General features: G+C 33.7%; 1 protein-coding gene across 13 annotated transcripts in view; it reads left to right on the top strand.

Moving 5' to 3' along the window:
* The window catches only part of LOC115220760 (thrombospondin type-1 domain-containing protein 7A), a 1292425-nt gene that overhangs the window by 812256 nt on the left and 457037 nt on the right, over window positions 1-23132 (top strand). For all 13 annotated transcript variants that reach the window (XR_005002721.1, XM_036510587.1, XM_036510592.1 and 10 more), the window contains one exon: window positions 15761-15950. Coding sequence is in view for 12 of the 13 variants with exons in the window: in XM_036510587.1 (XP_036366480.1) it covers window positions 15830-15950 (121 nt within the window). In the remaining variant the exon portion in view is untranslated. The remainder of the gene's footprint in view (window positions 1-15760; window positions 15951-23132) is intronic.

The raw sequence follows: 23132 nt of genomic DNA, 5'->3' as shown, positions 1-23132 counted from the left end.
GGGGGATAGGCCTGGGTGTGTGTGTGCGTGTGTGTACATATAAATATATACGTATATTTATATATATATATATATATATAATATATATATATATATATATATGTGTGTGTGTGTATGTAAATATATACATAAGTATATTTATATAAACATGTATATGAAAACAAACATATATATTCATATCTACATAGATGTGTGTGTGTGTCTGTATAAATAATTTGAATATGTAGGTAAATGATTTTGGATGTACCTTAATGGTTGTCGAACTGTCCAAATATATAGAGAAAGAAAGATTCTCATTATGTAGGCCAGCTCGTTAGCTATTTGTACTTATTCAGGCCTATTATGAGAAATAACTTCAGCCACATTAATCGTATGTAAATTTGCGAGTCCGTGTTCTGACTGAACACGGTTATGAATATGCATTTAGATGACTATTATGAATATATCTGAACGCTTTTTGTAAGTATATTAAAAAGGGTGCAATGAAGGGAAGAATGGAAGTGTATTGTGACCAGTGATGTATAAGGACAGCTAATAGTCTGGTCAATAGAGCAACCGTGTGACACTAAGTTGGAGAGCCATAGTTTTATTTTATAAATATAGCTTTGTTTGTCAGCAGATGTAAACTGACAGAATGTAAGAGAGAGAAAAAAATAAAAGATTTATGGTTTTTAATCAATTTGTATAAACAACCTGTGTATATGAATATTTCTCTGGTATAGAATATATATATATATATACACATATTTATATGTCTGTATATATATATATATATATATATATATATATACACACACACAAACACATACAATCTATCTGACAGATATTCTTTAATAACAGCTTGTCATTTGCAAAGTCACTGTTTCTACATGTATTATGGAATCTTTTTTCTCAACAATATCAAAGTTCAAGGAAGATTCTACTTTACTAAGGAGGGGTAATAAGACTGAAACATGTCTGAAACTGTCATTATACTTACCGAAGATCAGACTCAATATTACTCCATGAGCTCATCCAATTATATTAAAAGTTGTCTCTCTTGACTTTTGTAACCAGAATCAGTCATTATGCAAAGTCACTTAACTATTTATTTTCCATGCAGAAGTTGCCCCAGGATAATTCCTCTGAGTCAATCTTTGAAGCTAATCAGTCAATTGAGCATTTCACTGGAAATGACGAGTGAGATGGTTGTTGTCCTTATTGATAAACCTGCATAGCACTGCAAGTGTCGCAAAATGGCACAAGTGACATTTGACATGATTGTACAACCGTATGATGTAAAGATGTAAATTATATCAGAGACTATCAGAATATATTTTCAGTTGAGATGTTCTGTAAATTCTATTTCCAAGCCAATAAGTTTCAACTTTTCTACATATTTATAGCAGAGTAATAAGAAAAAAGAAAAAAGACAAAAAAAAGTAATTACGATCACTGTGAAACATATTTTTTGACCTGTAATAATAATTTCTTGTTTTCTTTCCTCACTTCTCTCATTAAAAACATGCAATGTTCCAACAGGAGAATATAAATGTAAAAATAATAAGGTACTTTTACCAAAGTATCTGACACAGTCATTAAAAGCCAGCTTCTCCTCTGCAAGCTGATCATTTTCCTTCTTACTGTAGACCTGCATATTAAGAACATTATAAACATTCGAAGAGGAGGAGATGAGCTCTTGTATAACCAAGTCTTCAACCTAGTTTTACTTTCCAATTATAGCTATTCCCACTCACTCGTATACCTAATATTCTCAGAAGAGATACGACCATCACAGCTCCATTTCTCCAGAAATTGGAATGGTTAACCACAATACTTAATAAATAAGTCTTCTCAAGAAAGGGAAAGCAATTGACTCTTATTTTATATAGCAATAGTGTGTAGAATAAATATTTATTTTTATTCTAAGAGTAGAATATTATTTCAGAAGCGAACACTTACCGTTTCTAAGCAATCTATCTGTAACTGGAAAAGCTTTCAGAAGTTTTATTCTAAGAAAAATGTCTCATTTAATTCAGTTTCTTTTTGTTTTTTATTTTCTATTTCTTTTTTTACTTTTTTATGAGAAATGAAATTTGGTTTAATTTTAGATGAATTAACGGTAAAAATCCAAACTAAATTCCAAGAAAACTAAATATTTGACCCAATTCACAAACTATCTAATTCTGTTAACCATTCAGAAATATTTGGTATTAGTTGGTTATTTTGTTTTCTTGAGGAATTGTTGCTCATTGACTTGTCTCAGTTGTTTGAGTGCGGCCATGCTGGGGCACCAGCTTCAAGGGTTTTTCCTTTATTGAATGTATCAACCCCGTTACCTATTTTCTTTTTGAACCTAGTACTTATTCTGTTAGTCTCTCTTGCTGAACTGTCAAGTTATTGGTATATAAACACACAAACACCAGTTGTCAAGCAGTGGTGGAGAGTAAACACACACACACACACGACAAACATCTTTCAGTTTCCGCCTACCATTTCCACTCACAAGGCTCTGGTCAACCTGAGGTTATAGTAGAAGACACTTGCCCAAGGTGCCACACAGTGGGACTGAACCCAGAACTACATGGTTGGGAAGCAAGCTTTTTGCCACACAGCCACACCTACGCCTGTGTTTGAATATATTTTATTTGTACAAGACTGAGTTAGTCTACAGATTAAGGCATTTATGCTTACATAGTCATCCCTGGTATAGGAACAAGGCTTGAAATAGGGAGGAGGGTAGCCATCAGTACCATCAACCATCAACCCCAGTACTTGATTGGAACATTAATTCTTTTATCGACCCTGAAAGGATGAAAAGCAAAGTTGACCTCAGCAGGATTTGAACTTGGAATATAAAGAACCAGAACAAAGAATTAATGCACACTAGAAGGGGATAAGAGATTAGAGCAATGGTTTCCAACCCTTTTATTCAAATTAGTTTTATCACTGACCCCTTTTAATATGCCTATCCTTATACATGTATAATAATATGCAGACAGATTGATATCCATGAAGGACATTTATATTGTTACTTGACCAGCAAGAAATAGTAGCTAAATCCCCTTCAAATAACACCTTACTGGTTGATAAAAGGACACACAGGCTAACATAGTTCTAAAAAAATAAAGGATATATGGTCATGGATGGAAAACTCATTGATCATCAGTCTTAGCTGACCTGCAGTTAAACAACAATAAATAAGGGTGATTTATGGGTGTTTTGGTTTTTTTATTATTTTATAAAAGTCATTTTGCATGCATAAATCTGAATTTTAAACGAAGGAACATATTTCAAAATGGTGAAATTTTGCATGAATTTATAAACTTATTCGGAACATCATCATCATCATCATATCCCCTCTTCTTCCTCATCATCACCGCCTTTTAATGCCTACCTTTCATGTTGATATGGGTTGGACAGTTTGACAGGATTTGACAAATCAAAGGGCTGCATCCATGCTTCAATATGTGCTTTGACATGGGTTCCATGGCTTGGCACCCCATCTGGGCACCTTATCTGATGCTAACCACTTTATATAGCATACACAGCACCAACAGCAATGAGGTCACCATGTAGGTTGCAAGACTAACATTGTCTTCAACTGAGTGAGGTTATAAATAGAATAAGGCAGCTTTATGCTAGGAGAGAGAGAGTTTAAAATATTAAAATATCGAGCCAAAGCAGAACAGATTCCTTGTGACAACAGAACTCACTTTATAGAAGGGAGGGCAACACTTAAGTAGGTCACTGTTACACTCCTTCTTAATGTTGCTTAAAAATTATATCTGATCAAATGGAACTGAAAGTACAGAGGATTTTACCATTTATTGTTGTCAAGAATAGGATCTTCAGAACTACACACATCTAGAATCAATACGTCCGCTCCAGGAAATGGTTTTGATAATTCCAATTGCTAACACAGCTCTTTTAAGTTACTTCAATTGTACGTATTTTCAAATTATATACAGTTCTCACTTAAACACACTGACATTTATGCAAATACACTTTCACGAATACATCCAGTGGAATATTTATATCTTCAGATACTTTTATGTATCTATAAGTGGTTATAGGCACGTATGTATATGCGTCTAAACACATGTGTATACAGTTATATATCTATACCTGTGTGTGTTGTATGTGGATATAAATGTTTGTGTATAAATCTTAACAATTTATACAAAGACCTACATATGCATGTACACACATCTTTCTTGCTCTCCATGTAGATAATCTAATTTATGTGTGTATTCACGAACAAACATGCTCACACAGCAATGTATATATATACATGCAAGTGTACATATGTGTGTTTGTGTGAATATATATACATGTCACATCTGCATAGACATACATTGTGTGTGTTTTAACTACACGCACACATATATATAAATATATAAATACATACATACACACACACACATATATACATATATAAATACATACATACACACACACATATATATAAATATATATAGAAACATACACATATATACACACACACATAAATATGCACACACACACACACACACACACATGTCAGATTATGTAAATGTATATAACCTATCATACAGACATATAAACACATATTACACACCTAAATTAATTAACACTTCCATTAATAATTTTTCACATACGTAAAATTAGAAAAAATAAAACAATAATAACAACTACAAATAAATAAATAAATGATGATAATAATAATAATGATAATAATAATGTCTTCTGAAAGAAATAAGAATGAAGTGAGAGAAAGACTGATGTAAGTCATTTGTAATTGATGTCAGATGGAAGAGCGAATGTAAATATTGATTAGAATTAGGTGAGGAGTGTCTCAAGATTGGAGACATGCACCGAAGGGTGTGTCAGAGAGGAAAATTGGAGATTTTTAATTGCTTTAGCATTTATTTGTATACGTTGCTTGTCTGTAATTAACCTGTGATGTAGGTAGCTTCTAATGTGCAGCATGGAATCCGTCTTCATGTTATTCTGCCTACAGAGAGAGAGAATGGGGGAGAGGGGGAGAGAGAGAGAGATGTTATTTACTGTTGTTCACAGCAGCAATTTCATTGTTTGTCAACTGTTGAAAGGAAACTCTTATTATTATTATTGTTATTATTTGGAGGTGGAAACTTGTAAACAAAACGGAATTACTTAAATAAATGAGTAAATAGATTGTTCTTTTTTTCTTTGTTATATATTTTTTTTAGTTGAAACATCAAATAAAATAACTGTTGATTTATTTTGTTTCATGTGTGTGTGTGTGTGTGTGTGTGTGTGTGTGTGTGTGTGTGTGTGAGAGAGAGAGAGAGAAAGAGAGAGAGAGAGATAACTAAACTTCTGATATTTGTTGATTTGTCACCTATCAGAAAAAAAACATTGATTTTTTTTCAGGCTAGACATAGAAACAATAATCAGAAATTGAATTGTCTCCTAGTATATTGCTGGTATTTAGCCTTCTTATGGTTCAAGGAGAAAGGGAAGTAAGGTAGAAGGGTTCCCCCATGATTGCTGGAGTGGAAGGGAAAGAGAGAACCTGGTTCTGGAGTTGCTGAAGTCAGAAATACAAGACAACAAATCCTCGAGACAGAAGTGATTACACATTTATCTCATATACAGGGTGTCTATCCATTCATCTCATATACAGGGTGTCTATCCATTCATCTCATATACAGGGTGTATATCCATTCATCTCATATACAGGGTGTCTGTCCATTCATCTCATATACAGGGTGTATATGTATTCATCTTATATACAGGGTGTCTATACATATCTGTTGTGCAGGTGCCTGGCCATAATGATGCCAACTAGAAATATCAATGGGTAGTTTATTTTCTGGACCACTATTTCACACATCACCGGTTCTTCTTTGGTCCTTTATTTTATGGGCCACCTCACCTCCCACTAGCACAGGATTTCTACTTCGAGTCTGGAAGGGTGCTAATCAATGTTGAAACTGGATGGGATTTGAACCCAGTGAGTGTTACAATCACATGGAATTTTACCCACCACTTTACCAGTTCTGCTAATCTCTCTCTTCCCACACATCTAATGATGTCAAATATTGGTTTCAAATTTTGGCACAAGGCCAGCAAGAATGGGAGACAAAGAAGTCAGTTACATCAGCTCCAAGGATAAACTGTTACTTATTTTGTCAACCCCAGCAGGGATGAAAGGCAGAGTTAACCTCAGCAGAATTTGAACTCAGCAGAATTCAAAGAGAGATAAAATGCTTGGCAGCACTTTGTCCAGCAAGCAAATGATTTTACCTGTTTGCTGCCCCAAGAATATCAAATATTGCAATAGATTTCGCCTGATGCTCCACCTCAGGGCTATCCAAGTAAAATTCTCCTCAATGAATTATCAGAAATTCCAAGACATCAATGTCAGTTTTGAGGTTGTATGGCTGGGAAGGTTGAACAGTTTGGAATTTATGTTGGTGGATTGTTGAATATTTACAATAATAGAATAAATCAAATAAAATTCCAGAGATGGTGGTGGTGGTGGTGCTTCAAATAGTTATGTTAATAACTATGTTTTGAGGTAGTTGTTGTTGTTGTTGGTGGTGGTGGTGGTTGTAAGGGCGGTGTTGCGATGTTGTTGTTGTTGTTGTAAAGATGACATAGCATTTCATTAGATGATCTAAATCATTCTCATAAATCAATATTCAGGAAAGTTGAATATCAAGTCAGTTTTCTAGTTTCATACCACACAGACACCACCTCACCACACACACACACACACAGAGACACACACACACACACACACACAGAGACACACACACACACACACACACACACATTCATAATGACATTTCAATTCAAACAAGGAAGTCAGTTATAGAAAATATTAGCAAAGTAGACTTAGTGATGAGCTTCATAGATTTAACTCCTTTGATCAAGATTACGAATTAAATAAACTTTACTGAGATCATACACAGACAAAATTAGAAGAATTGCGTTTTAGAAATAAAACCTAAAAGAGGTCAGGGGGATCAAATGCAATAAAACATTTTATAAATGGAAATGATTAAAATAATGTAAAACTGATGATAATTATCGCTTAACGATAAGTTTGATAATAATTATCATTTAAAAGTCTTTAGAAACAACTTTGAAGATAAAATAAAAAGAACTAAAGCTGAATAACAACAGAAAAAAAACATGACAAAAAATGTATTTAGACAGTTCAGTTCTTTAAAGCCATCATCATTTTTTAATGTCCATCTGCCATGCTGTCATGGGTTAGATGATTTGACAGAATGAAATGGGTCTAAGAGCTGCATTATGCTCCTAGGTCTGCTTTGGTATGGTTCTTATGGTTGGTTGCCCTTCACAATGCCATACACCTTACCCAATGTACTGGGTGCTTTGTTCATGGCTCCAGCATCAGTGAGGTTGCTGTGCAGCTCACAAGACTAAGATTCTTTTGAAGTGAGTAGAGCACCTGACAGTGGAGATGAAGGTGACTTTATGTTCGAAGATGAGAAGTTGAAGTATGAAAGAAGGTACCAGAAGAGAGTAGGGTTTTTGCCATGGAGGAGATACTTATCTACTCACATTATAGATGAGTGGACAGGAATAAACAGGGTGGAGTTGGGAAAAGAGAATGCTTATGAACATTCAGTTCTTGAAATTAAAGAAAGGGATGTGATAAAAGATGTACACACACATTATTGAATTATTATCTATCTATCTATCTATCTATATATATCTATATCTATCTACATATATATATGTGTGCGTGTGTGTGTGTGTGTGTGTGTGTGTGTGTGTACATATTTTCTTGTAACTTTCTGTCTGTGATGTGATATTTAACAGCAACCATCATTAATCATTTATTCCACCAGAAATCTGACACCAATGTAAGTTTCCCATTCTTTGAGGAAATTTGCTGGAAATAAAGAACCTGAAATTTTATCTGCTGTCTGTAATTAGTTGTCAAACATAATGGTGTAATATCTAGCCAGCTCCACTGTCAAGATAATACAGAAGTTGAATTTGCTTTAGAGAGTAAATCTACCCATGAAAGGAGTACAATAAGACTGGATGTACTCCACACTTAGTTAATTGCTGTGAACAGTTACTAAATCTGAGTTACTAAAGAAAATAAAAAGATAAGCTACAATGCTTACTAGATGGAAATAGAATTTGACAATATCAACAGAATCTGCAGTAGCCATTTTGAGAACAGCTGTAGGTTTTTAAAATGTCAATAATAATAATAATAATAATAATAATAATAATAATGATAATTAATAATTATAAGACGAAGAAGACTGTCACTGTTGGATGTTTTAATTTAATAAAATCATCTGATGAGATTTATTTTCAGTCTATCAGGTTAGTTTGAAAAGGTTAATTTTTGCAACAGCAAACTTTAATCTTAAGTACTTAAAGAAAACTACCAATGCTGTGAAGAAGAGAAGAAATATTCTCCAGTACACTCGATTAACTTATAGAACAATGTGATAGCTTTACACTATTTATGTTTAGAGAAGAAACTAAAGAATTTTTAAAAAATTATTTGAAGTATTTCATATTATACACAATTATTAATAGTGTGTTTGAATATATTTCCACAAATCTTTGAAGTTTCTTTTGACAGGTATAGCAACTAGTAACCGATTAAGTGGGCTGGATACTGGTCTATTAGTTCATATCTACCAATCTACTAATATAACTAGTGCTGTGTCTCCTGCACTCTCCCTGTCCCTCCCTCTGACAATGTGCATCAAAGGCAATTAGCTGTTATAATATTATCTCCACCATCCTCTCCACCACTATCGTAACAACCACCACAAATGTCAGAAAATTCTGATTGTTTTGTAGCAAATTTTTCATTTCTTTATTCTACAAAATAATTTTTGAATTAATGATTTTTGTAATTATGAAGACATATACGTCATTTCAATTTCATATTAATTTAATGCAATATCATGCTTATGCTAAAAATTAATTATTCTTTCAATTTAGAAAATACTGACACATTCAGAGAAACGTGAAAATATTCAATAATTATAGAAATGAATTAATGAGGGACTATGTTTATTAATTTATTTGATAAGGGCAGACCCATATATTTGTAGTTGGGTGTGTTGTGTGTGTGTGTGTGTGGGGGGGTGATATTAATTTGATTTGATTCTCAGCATATTACTGATATTTCTCTAATCACTTGTAGAGAGATGAAAGTCAGTTAAACTCATTGAAATTTGAATTCACAACATAAAGGGAGAAAAGTAAACATCTGAGTCAAATCACTGCCACTAGGGGGCTCTTGAAATCTTCAACCAATATTTTCCATTCTTCCTTGTCATATGTTTTCAGGCCCTGACTAGTTTGTTATGGAATTAAATACTAGTATAATTTCCATTCCAATATTTCAATGGATCTAGTGGCACCCCTCCTAGTGGCACCCATCTCCTCTCCAGAATTACAGGTATCAATAATTTTGACGAAGCTTATCTGCTTTTGATATATTTTACTTTTGTAATCCTGCTGGTACTAACAGACCTTCCCCACCAGGCAAGCCAAGTAAGGGAACAGTTTCGATGTCAACCATTCAACCATAAACGGGAACTACAAGGTTGTGTGGTCATCAGTGGCAGGTTTCCTTCAGCTTCTGGTAGAAGTCATCTTCACCTGACAATCTAAAGTAAATATTGCTTAAAATTAAATATGTTAATTACATGTTAACTTAATATATGCAGGAATCATCAAAGCAATTAGCTAAAACTAAATATGATGTGAGGATAAAATGATGTAACTCAATGATTAATATTACTTCCATTATTCCAGTAAGAGTGCGAAATAACATTGAATGTTTCGATATTATTCTAACCTCTTCAGTGAGATACAACCTTTAATGTACTCAAAAAAGTCATATTGAAAAAATGACTCATTCACTGCATATGACTGGAAATCTATCAGTGTAGGAAATTCAATATAGAAATAAACTAACTGCTGGAATTAGATGTAAGACTTGACTGTTTCTGCCATAATAAGGAATTTTTACACATTGGCACAAGGCAACATATGTTAATTGGGGTTGAGTACAGTTAATTAGTTGCATAACCACTCCTTCTTTAATTGGTCCGGGAGAGATCAAAAGCAAAACTGCCTCCTAATTATGTTTGAAATCTGACAGATAAAAGTAGCTAATACTAGGCATTAAATCCGACACACATCTATTTCTATATCTCAACCTTCGTATTACAGAAACAAATTATTAATGAACTCAATCTTAGGTAGATTGTAGTTCTTAAAGACATTCTCTGGTGGTGCCAATTTACATCTGATATATTGGCTTCAAGAAAACAACAATGAGGAGTTTCTTTTTTAAATGAATTAGCAAGAAAGAGCTGGAAAGAAAAAGGAAAGAAAATGTTGTTAGTTGTAGAGTTGAAAGAAAAGATATTAAAGTTTAATAGGAAGTATGTTGTGTGTTGAAAAAGAGTGTTAAGATGAAAGCGATTATCTGAAAGAAGGCGATACAATTTCTAAGTGGAAAAGTAGAAATATATGTAGAATATTAAGTGTCTGGCATCACCTTTATGAATAAATCACTATTGCAGATATTAGCATAATTGTTAAATAATGATAAATGCTAACGAGAATTAGAGCATGATCACACATAAATATATACAGAGACAAATCATACATATGTACGTATGTACATACATACATACTTACACACATACATATGTACGTATGTACATACATACATACTTACACACATACATATGTACGTATGTACATACATACATACATACTTACACACATACATACCTACATACATATATATATACATACATACGTACGTACATACATATATAGATACATGCTTGCATACATACCTACATACATACATCTTTTGCTTGTTTCAGTCATTTAACTGTGGCCATGCTGGAGCACCACCTTCAAGCATTTTTAGCCAAATGGATCAGCCCCAGTCCTTTTTTACTTTTTAATTCTTACACTTATTCTGTCAGCTTCTTTTGTTGAAAACACCAACACTGGTTGGCAAGCAACAATGGGGACGAACACACATATATACGTGATGGAGTTCAACCAAATCCACTCGAGGTTTTGGTCATCCAGGGACTATAGTAGAAGACAAACAGTGGCTCTGAACCCAGAACCATGCTGTTGGGAAGCAAGCTTCTTACCACACAGCTACGCCTGCACCTATATATATATGGTAAATATGAGGGTAATGAATTAAGATACTTTATAGCCAGTGGCTGGTTGGCATAAATAAGAGTCAGAGGAGATGAGATATTTTTAAAAGTATAAAAGTGTATAGAATCTTTCTCAACACAAAGAGGAGACCTTTGACAGAACTCCTTCCATGCTAAAAAGGCCAGTTAAAACCTAAACCATGAAAAGAATTCATGAAAGACTCTAGACACTTTTATATTTTTTTTAATATATATGTATGCATATGTATATAGCTTTTGTCAGTGATTAGACTGCAGCCATGCTGGTTTTTATTCAATCAAATCAGTCCCAGTATAAGTCTGGAACTTATTCTATTAGTTTCTCTTTGCCAAACTGCTAAGTTACAGAGACATACAGACATTCACACACACATACACACACACACATAATAGGCTTGGGCTTCACATAGTTTCCATCTGCCACATTAACTGACAAGGTATTGAGTGATTTGAGAGGCACATACACAGAATACTGTTCTGTGAAACTGAACCAGACATTATGAAGCTGTACATACATGCACTTACTTATACATCATATAATACATACATACATACATGCATACATATATAAGTATGTAGATAGATACATGCTTACAAGCACACATACAAGAATGCATACACACATATGTGTGTGTGAGTGTGTATGTGTATATATATATATATATATATATATATATATATATATATGCACACATGCACTCTGTGGGGTGGTTGGTGTTAGGAAGGGCATCCAGCTGTAGAAAAGCATACCAAAACAGACACAGGAGTCTGGTGCAGTCTTCTGCTGAGCCAGTTCCGTCATGTTGTCCAACCCATGCCAGCATGGTAGGCAGATGTTAAACGATGATGATGATGATGCACATACTTACACAAATACAAAGTGTATAAATCACTGTGTGTGTGTGTGTGTGTGTGTATGCAGGCAGACAGACACACAGACTGACAGATAGAAGTAAAGGGAGAGAGAATATAAACTTGTAAACATGTATGTCTAACATAGGTGTGAAAGTATGTGAACCTTTTTCTCTAAATAGTGTTGTTATTTCTTCTTCTTCTTCTTCTTCTTCCTCTTCCACTTATTCTTCTTCCTCCTCTTCTTCTTCTTTTTCTCCGTCTTCTTCTTCCTCTTCCACTTATTCTTCTTCTTCTCCATCTTCTTCTTCCCCTTCCACTTATTCTTCTTCTTCTTCTTCGTCTTCTTCTTCTTCCTCTTCCTCCTCCTCCTCCTCCTCCTCCTATTCTTCTTCTTCTTCTTCTTCTTATTCCTCTTCCACTTATTCTTCTTCCTCCTCCTCCTCCTCCTCTTCTTCTTCTTCTACTTATTCCTCTTCCACTTCTTCTTCTTCTTCCTCCTCATCCTCTGCCTCTTTTCTTTTCATCGGTTGTCAGGTTTCATTGAAAGCAGCAAGATATGGTGTAAATAGGCCTTAAAACACTTGAGAGGATTAACAGAAGGAGATTTAAGTAAAAGAGTCTAAAGGGTCGCAACCCGACAGCAGTTGATTCTTGTTACAAAGATTGCTAATAGCCTCAGCTGCAAAATTAACCACTTCAGTTATTTCCTTTGGCTCAAGTTTTGATAATTAGACAAATTACGCAGGGCTTAGACCATTGTAATTCCTTGTGATATTGTCTATCAACTATTTTTTGCTGATGCTGTTTAAATATGATCAAAACAACTCTTCTTTTACTTGTTTCACTCATAAGACTGTGACTATTCCTTGCAGTCTCTCCTGCCAAACTGCTAAGTTTTGGGGACATAAACAAACCAACAACAGCTGTCAAGCAGTGGTGGGAGACAAAGACACACACACACACACATGCCAACTATTCTGCCTCTATGTCTGTACACACCTTTCAAGGTTATGTATGCCATAAAGTCTGCAAATCTAACAGAGGCCTCAAAAGACATTTTAAGATCCACAAATATCAGAACTTAACTGCAGCTGTTGGTGGTCCAACTCAGACATGCAATCTGTGTGAAGCCACATCAGATGCCATGATGGATCTAAGATGTATGTACAGAAAGTGTTCAAACTCTGCATAAGGAGTAGACAACCAGTGTGTGTGTGTATATATATATATATATATATGTGTGTGTGTGTGCACATATATATATATATGCAGTAAGTAGGTAAGAGCTAGAGATGCTGAATATAGGGAACAAATAGTAGAGCTCAAATGATATGAGCTTAAATGCTAAAGTCATTATCACAGTGTAACAAGTGGCTATAAGAGAAATCGAGGGGAGCTGATATTAAGACAGTGATGCAGACAAACAGGATTCAGCTTCATATATATATATATGGATATACATACATATATATATATATGTTTATTATTAGTATTTGATGATGTAATTGATTTGTTCATCAATAAAGACATGTCTGAAACAGCTGTAATGAACCTAACCCTTTTGCCTTATATGTATATCTATCTATCTATCTATCTATCTATCTATCTATCTATATATCTATATATATATATATATATAATATATATATATATATATATATATATTATATATATATATATATATGTATATATAAAGCGAGAGAGAAAGCATAGTATTTTTAACTCAACAGCTGTTTCTAGGAGCTCAGAATTACCTACTTATCATAATGTTCATAATTAGGAGAATGTGCAAATAGTCAAAGATATGCAACCAGTAAATGGTCACACAGAGACATTACCATATGACCAGATTTCTTCATCAGGAGAAAAAAATCAGCAAAGATATATGTGACAGGCTTCTTTCAGTTTCCATTTATCATAACCACTTTCAAGACTTTGGCCAGCTTAAGTCTATGGCAGAAGACACTTGCCACTTGCACATACAGATATAATCCCAAACGTTTTTGGTGTATATGCTTTCTATGCTGATAGAATTTAGCTTCCCTTCCTCTTCCCACTGGTATAAATGGCAAATGTATTTCATTCTTGTAATGAGTAGTATTTCAAATCACCAAAAGCTATACTTACTGAGAACAAATATCTCAAAGTTTTATATATACATATATATATATGTTTGTGCATGTAGGCTTAAATTCATAATCCTTTCTAATGTAGTATTAATATTAAATATTGATTTTAATCAAGCAGTTAATCATCCTTATCTAATCATTGGAATCTGTGACGAATTATGTGAATCGTATAGTGAAAGGAATTAAGCCATTATTTGTATAAATGATAGGAAACTTTGTTGGAATGGTTTAATTAAAGTGACATCAGAATTGGCTAACTTACCGCTTAACTGCCAATATGTCAACATTATTCTAGACAACTATTTTTCTTCAAGAAAAATATCGGAATCTGTCAAATATATATATATATATATAATATATATATATATATATATATATATATATAATATAATATAAGGATGAAATCTATATAAAAATTCATCAAGTTGCCAGCGTGAAAAACCTAGTTTAAGAGAAAATAAAAACTAAGTATATAATTGTTCCTTTAAATATAAATACATTATTTATATTAAGGGCTATTACTACAAATAAATGCCTCCCGCTGTAATGGGACTCTAAAGTCAAATGATTGGAGAGCATATTATACATACTGACCATGAAATCTTTAATGGTATGCAACTAAATCTGTTTCTGATAGGTAACTTCCATGTTTAATTCCCTTGCTTTCAGTGCCGTGTATATTTATTGAAGTAGTTTGACTTTAGAGTCCCATTACAGCATGAAGCATTTAATTATAGTAATAGCCCTTAATATAAATAATGTGTGTGTGTGTATATATATATAAATATATATATATATATATATATATATACCCACAAACACACACACAGATATATGTGGTTAAACAGCCCAACAAGCTAGGTTTCTGTAGGAGGCCAATGTAACTTTTGGTTGCATGGGACCAAATCAAAGACAGGCAGACAAACATTTGTGTGTATACATATATAAGTATTTATATTTTGTGTAGTCCAGTCTTGGCAAGAAGAACAATATCATCAGCATACCTTAGACATGAAAAATGCAAGCCATGTATTTCGATGTCATTCTCTTCTTCTAGTATTGCTTTTTGCATTATCCACTCAGTGTAGATGTTGATCAAGTATGGAGAAAGAATACAGCCCTGACAAATTCTTTTTCCATTTTGAAGTTTACTGTATTATTATACATATATGTGTGTGAGTGTATGTGTGTGTGTTTAGTATATATATATATATAAATTATTATTATTATTATTATTATTATTATTATTATTATTATTTAAAATAGCTTGATCTGACTCCATGCAACTTAACATAAAGAAATGATAATGAGAGAAAATTTTGTAAATACATTTCCAAACTTGCACCATATATTGACCACAAAAAATAATCTAATATTAGGAAATATAGTTAATACATGGTGAGAGCTTATAATTATGTTTGCAAAATTTTCTCATGTCACCATTTCTTGACTTCCTCAGAATACACATGCGTGCACACACATACACACACACATTTGTATTTCTGTATATACTCTGTTGCTGTTGTTTAAACAATATTAATAATTTTCTTTCTTTTGTGTGTTTTCTTTTTGCAGAATCCCTATGTTTGATCCACTGTAGATATGCAATAGACAAGAGATTTGCTGAGTTTTGCCTGCCACTTGATGAGCATGGAAGATGGAAAGTACCGAAGGAGAAGAAAAGTAGACACAACCAGAAGATTGCTTCTAATTTTAATGTGTTGTTATTCTACCATGGGTCAACAAGTGTACCGATGGAAAACAGGTGAGATACATGACAGTTTAACCATTTTTACCAACACACTTTCATTGACAAATAGTTGGGCATTTTGTAAGACATTATTCTACGATTACTGTAAAGAAAGCTGTTTTTTCCTTCCTCATTTAAAAAAAAATTGAATATTGAGCTTTGCAAGTTAGAACGGGGCTTACCAATGATTTGATGCTCATAGAATAAGATCATAATATTAGTTAGGCCTGGCTTTATTTATTAGGATATGGTTGTATGATATGTAAGCTAGATTAAAAAGAGAGGGCTATCATCATCATCATCATCATCATTGTTTAACATCCGCTTTCTATGCTAGGACTGGCAAACCAGATGGCTGCACCAGGTTCCGATCTAATCTAGCAGAGTTTCTACAGCTGGATGCCCTTCCTAACACTAGCCACTCCAAGAGTGTAGTGGGTGCTTTTACATGCCACTGGCATGAGGGCCAGTCAGGCGCTGGCAGAATCGTTAGCACGCCGGGCGAAATGCGTAGCCGTATTTCGTCTGTCGCTACGTTGTGAGTTCAAATTCTGCCGAGGTGAACTTTGCCTTTCATCCTTTCGGGGTCGATAAATTAAGTACCAGTTACGCACTGGGGTCGATGTAATCGACTTAATACCTATGTCTATCCTTGTTTGTCCCCTCTGTGTTTAGCCCCTTGTGGGTAATAAAGAAATAGGTACTGGCAACGGCCATGCTCAAATGGTGTTTTTTACATGCCACATGCACAGGAGCCAGTCCAGCGGCACTGGCAATGACCTCGCTCGAATGTTTTTCCATGTGCCACCGGCACAAGTGCCAGTAAGGCAACACTGGTAACAATTACACCCGAATTGTGCTTTTTATGTGCCGTATTTGGTCAAATATGGTTGTGTTATTAAAGAAGTGGTTTATGATGAATCAGACATGATTGTATGACTAAGACAAGGCTGCAGCTTGACACACTTGATTAATTAAAAGCGGATTCTGTGATTTGTAAGATCTGTTTATTTGGATATTAAGATATGGTTTATGATAAGTCAAATATGGTTCCATGTTAATTAAGATGTAGTTGAATGACAATTAAGACATGGTTGCATGTTGTATGGCATGTTTGTATGATAAGATGTTGAATGATATTTCAGGCATAGTGACTGATTGGTTAAGCATAGTTTACAATAAGACAAGATTAATATATGGCTATATGATAATTAATAATAATGTGATTAGTTAAGATATTACATTCTTCATTTAACATTAATTTTAAACTGAAGACAGTGAGCTGGCAGAATTGTAAGCATGCCAGGCAAAATGTTCAGCACCGTTTTGTCCTTCTTTATATTCTGAGTTCAAATTCTGCCGAGGTCGGCTTTGGCTCCTTTTAGAGTCAATAAAACAAGTGCCAGTTGAATACTGGAGTCGATGTAATTGACTTATCCCCGCCTCTGAAATTGCCTGCCTTGTGCCAAAACCTGAAACCAATATTAATTATCAACTTTATTTATGATAACTGGTGTTTCTTTTTTTCTTTTTAGCCTTGTATAATAGAAACTCTTGTGTAATAATTACCTGTATAGTATCAGATATTTGCTATTGACAAAATCCATCACAGACGTTTGTTTTCATTATGTCAGCTATTATTCCATACTTTTGCAAAAAAAATTTTAACCCCATCACAATAATTTAAAGAATAAATCATTTCCCTCACTAAAGCAGAACTAAGTGATATCAGTTCAATTCAACAATTATATAGAACCATATTCTCTCAATTATTATTGCCAGAGTAAATCCCTCGACATATTCCAACAGATCTGAAGAACTCTAAAAGAGAATCCCACCAACGACTCTTTCCATTTTTCGCTTTATTTTGTGCCTCCTTTATATTTGCATGATATCTCTTACTTTATGGCAAAACTATCTTGGAAAAGAAAATAATGTTTAAATTAATGATGTAATTTTTGAGATAAACTTTTTTATCAGAGATATAAAATAACTTAAATAAAATATAATATGTAAGTTTATCTTCAATGTATACAAATAAGTTTTATATGGTGTGTATATTCAGACATATGTGGATAAATGTGTGTGATTGTGTGTGTGTGTGGAGAGAGAAAAATGGAGAGAGGGGGGAGAGAGAGAAACAGCAGGAGAAGGAGAGACATATATTAAGCAATGCACAAATGCAAATATAAATATAAATGCATATATATACACATACATACATACATACATACATATATATATACATATATATATACATACATACATACATACATATATACATATATACATATATACATACATACATACATACATACATATATATATATATATAATTTAAGAGAGAATTTAAAAGAGAATTTCCAACATGTATTAAAGTGACATTTCTCTTCTTTATTCCTATAATATTTTCAGATAGTTTTAGTCGATATTTTTCCGCAAGTGGTTTAGTATTTTGAGTGCTGGACTCATAATCACAAGATTGTGGTTTCAATTCCTGGACTGGGTGATACATTGAGTTCTTGGGCAAGGCACTTCATTTCGCATTGCTCCAGTCCACTCAGCAGCCAAAACTGATTATTCTTGCTATAATCCAGTATTTCATCCAGGAAGGTGGGGATAGCTACACTACAGAACCCAGCCTTACAAGCTTGTGTGACTCAGAAAGCGCTTTCTTTAACTTTAAACAAAATGAGAGAGAACACACCAAATGAAGAACTTAAGCATGAAAGAAGTTTTCTTGTTTACTTTTTCTTTCTCATTTTACCACCTGTGATGTAAATGTTCACATTCTATGTAACAAGTCAAAGAGGTATGTTTAACCTGTGAGAAAATAGTAATCAAGTCCCCGACAAATAACATTGTATTGTCTTAAAGGAGAACTGCATTATAGAATTGTGATCTGAGAGAGATTAGTATAATTATAGATATTCTATGGCCAAAAAACAAATGGGAAGGTCATAGTTGGAACATCTTTGATTAGCTGCCTGCTAGATCAAGACTGATTTGAACCAAGACAATAACAATATTAGAACCATTTAAAGAGGCAACATGATTTAATGAGTATCCTATTCGCTTTCAGCTAATGATAAACTAATGTTAGGGTAAATTAACTTCTAATAGTCTAGCGACCTATCCTTGTGAAATTTATTTCGTATTCACTTGATACAACATACTTTGAACACAAAGTTATGGTGAGAACTTCACATGTACCCTGTACTCTTAATTAAGACACATAAGCAGACTCTACCTGATGCAGTGTGTATGGATGGGGAGTGAGGGATGCGGAGCAAAGCTACACTTTGAGGAATTGCTGATAAACTTCCAATCTGATTCCATCTGCCAAATTCCACTCCACAGGGTTGGGTTGACCTGAGACAATGGTAGAAGACTAACAGGAATTGTTGTTGCGTGGTGGCATCAAATCTAGAAATACATAATTACGGAGCAAACTACTTAACCATCTAACCATACCTACTTCTCTCTCTCTCTCTCTCTCTCACATACCCAACATATGCACACACATACACCAGCACACACAACCAAACAATACACAAATTCTTAAAAATAAAATGATGAAATTTGGAAACAAAGATCAAACTCATTATTCTTAAAATGCAGGCAAAAAAACATTTAAAGAAAGGTGGGGGAGGAGGGGGAGGACATAAACAACAGCTTCCCCCTCCCCCACCTTTCGTCTCTTTTTTTTTTGGTATCTTCAGTGCATCTCCATCCCGCTGCTCTAATTTGTAAGCACGAACGACGACCATTCCTATTGAGTTCTATAGAATATAATTGGTTATTGCAGACGCTGCTATTGACATTTCTGCAATTCATGTCCAATTCCAATAGAGAAGCGATTGTTATGAGAGAAAATTCTGATTCTAATCATGAACAAATCTTGGAGTAGATTGCTTAAAGAATAAATATAAAATAAACATGTAAAAAAGAAATTTGAAAAAATATAGATTTCTGGAAATTTTCCTTTTTTTTTCTTCTGTTATGTTTTTCTTTGTTAGTATTTTCCCCTCTTGATTCAACAGAAGGAGGAGGCCTTTTAAGCCTAAAATATGAAAAGACAATGAAAATATTCATAGATTTAAAAGTTCAATCTAAATTAGTGTAAGATGGCAATTAATGACATAACTAGAATAAACACCTTTTATTCTTCAAGTGTTTTGTCAAGTTTTTTGGCAACCTAATTTTTTTTTTATTATTAGTTTTACAATAAAAATGAAGAACATAGATTTTTTATATAGCATTGTTTACCTACAATGATTATTTTGAAGATATATTTTTTGTATTTCATATATATATATTAGTATATGTATGTATGTATTCATGTATGTACAGGTGTGTGTGTGTGTGTAGTTAAGAAATTTGCTTTCAAATCACATAACTTCTGGTTCAGCCCCATTGTGTGACACCTTACACAAGTGCCTACAATTGTGCCACAATAGTTTCAGACTGAAGAACAAAACCCAGTGAGTGGATCTGGTAGACAGAACAGAAGCTGGTGGAAATGAAATGCATACAATGTATATGTATATATATATATATATGTGTGTGTGTGTATATATGTATATATATATATATATATATATATATATATATACACCACACACACACACACACACGTATACATCATTATCATTTAGCATCTGTTTTCCATGGGTTTATATATATGTATGTGTGTATATATGTAAATATATGTGTGCGTATATATATATGTATATATATATATACATATGTATATATATGTATGTATATATATATATATATATATATATATATATATATATATATATATATATATATATACAAATACATATATATATATACACACACACATATATGTGTATTATATATACATATATTTGTTCATACGTATATAGAGAGAAAACACTACTACATCCCAGCTACACCCACCCACCCACCCACTCACTTATTTCTGGTACCTTATATAATCCAAACGCTGATTAACCTACAGCCTTAAATCTCTTTAAATTCCTTTTAACCTTTGCCACTCACTCCAACCCTGCCATCCACCACCCTTTCCCTTCCAAATACTCATTTGTTCCTTATTTCATTTTTATTCCCACAACACAGCCTTCATCTTATCTCGATGTGCCTTGCAATCTTACTGTTGCTTTTTTTCCCCAGTATTTGTCTGCTTTAACCATTTTCTTCTGTTTTTTACATTTGTATTTATATTTTCACAGTCATAATAATTATTATGACTATCTATTTCACTGCACTGCACTTTTGTCCAAACCCACTACCATGTATACAGTGTATATAGACCAGCAGTCCACACAGTTATTAGCCTGTGCTGAAGAGACATGAGTTGCAACATCTGGCCGTGTTGTAAGAAGAACTTCTTTGTTACACAAGATTCTTTATCATGGATTACTCTGCGTAATGATTTAAAATCTATATTCTCTCTATATATATGTATGTATGTGTGTGTGTAGAGAGAGAGAGATAGAAAGAGTGAGAAAGTGAGAGAGAGACAGACGGACAGACAAGTAGAGAAGCTTGCTTCTCAACCATGTAGCTTTGAGCCTTCCACTACAGCCCAGGCCATAGCAGTCTCAGGCTCTGAGTGGATTTGATGGAAGGAAACTGAAAGATGTCTATTGTATGTATGTGTGCAGTTGTGCATACACTTGTTTTGATATCACGTGATGACTGTAAATGACTATCACCATTGTACCAATGATATTCACTCCTTGTCTTCCAAGGGGAAATATTCCCTTGTTTTAGAACAGGTGAGAGTTGGTAACAGGAAGGGGATCTGGCTGTAGAAAACCTGTTCCTAGATTCCATCCGAACCATGCGAGTATGGAAAAGTTGACGTTAAACTCTGATGATGATAAAACAGACGGACAGTTTGCACTTTGAAAGCAAGGTGTTTGGCAATAAAACAAAATTACAGTATTTTTATTTTATTGAGAATTGTGAATGTGTTTAATGTTCTTAAAGAAATCTAAATTCATGCCTACAGTAATAACATCCAAGAAGCATCATTGGGACCATAACACATTAGTATCTGAATAGAAATAAGCATAAATAAGATGTGTATAATACAAAAGATGTAAAATGTTATTTTTAACATTCGTACTTCAGGCATGCGAGATGTTGAATTTTGATAGAAACCTATGTAAAAGTAGATGATATCCTAAGTTGATTTAAGTCTATTGATATTAGGATAGATTAGTTACTGATTGGGAAGGCATAACTAACGATACTGTTGATGCTGGTGATGATTATGTCATGTTCTTCCAACATTCTAGTTAAGTTCTGTTTAGTTATGTCACTGAAACAAATTTGAATTCCACTGTGATTCATCTTATAAATTACCCTTAAGTCCTTAAGGGTAAATTATACCTGACATTTGAACTCTAATAAATCATGTTAGCTTATTGCTCTGCAGTAATGCAAATACACAGATCCATAAATACCTGTACATCATTCACATATGTCACACATTCTGCTGTCTGTCAGTGTTTGGTGTTAATTTTCTGCTTGACATCCGTCACAGTTGGTGGCTTCTGTTGCTGTTAATGTGGACAGCTTCACAATTTAATGCTTTTACTAAATCAGTGACTACAACAGCTTTGCGATTTCATTTCAGACATAAGCAAAGCATTTATCTTTGAACCAAAGGGAATCCGGTTCAATTCCCGAGATAGACATCTATTTTGTTTTTCACTTCTTTTATCTTTTACTTGTTTCAGTCAAGAGACTGCAGCCATGCTGGAGCACCACTCTTAAAGAATTTCTAGTCAAATGAATTGACCCTGATACTTTTCTTTAAAACCTAGTATATATTCTATCAATCTCTTTTGCTGAACCGCTTTGTTATGAGGCATAACAACACACATTGTCAAGCAGTAATGGGAGGCAGACACAAAAAAGATACACACACACACACAGAGAATCTTTCAGTTTCCATCTACTCACAAGGCTTTGGTCAGCCTATAGTAGAAATCACTTGCCCATAGTACCATGCAGTGTGATTGAACCCAAGACCATGTGGCTGGAAAGCAAACTTCTTACCTTATGTCTGCATTAACTTATAGAGATATTTTAGAGCAAGGGGTTAATCAAATCGACTCTAGTCCTTGACTGGTATTTTATTTTATTGATCCCAAGGGCATGAAAGACATGTCTCTTTGGCTGTATTTGAACTCA

This window comes from Octopus sinensis, linkage group LG17 (genome assembly GCF_006345805.1).
Source record: "Octopus sinensis linkage group LG17, ASM634580v1, whole genome shotgun sequence".
NCBI classification, from domain to species: Eukaryota; Metazoa; Mollusca; class Cephalopoda; order Octopoda; family Octopodidae; genus Octopus; species Octopus sinensis.
This window is presented reverse-complemented; position numbering and strand designations above follow the sequence as displayed.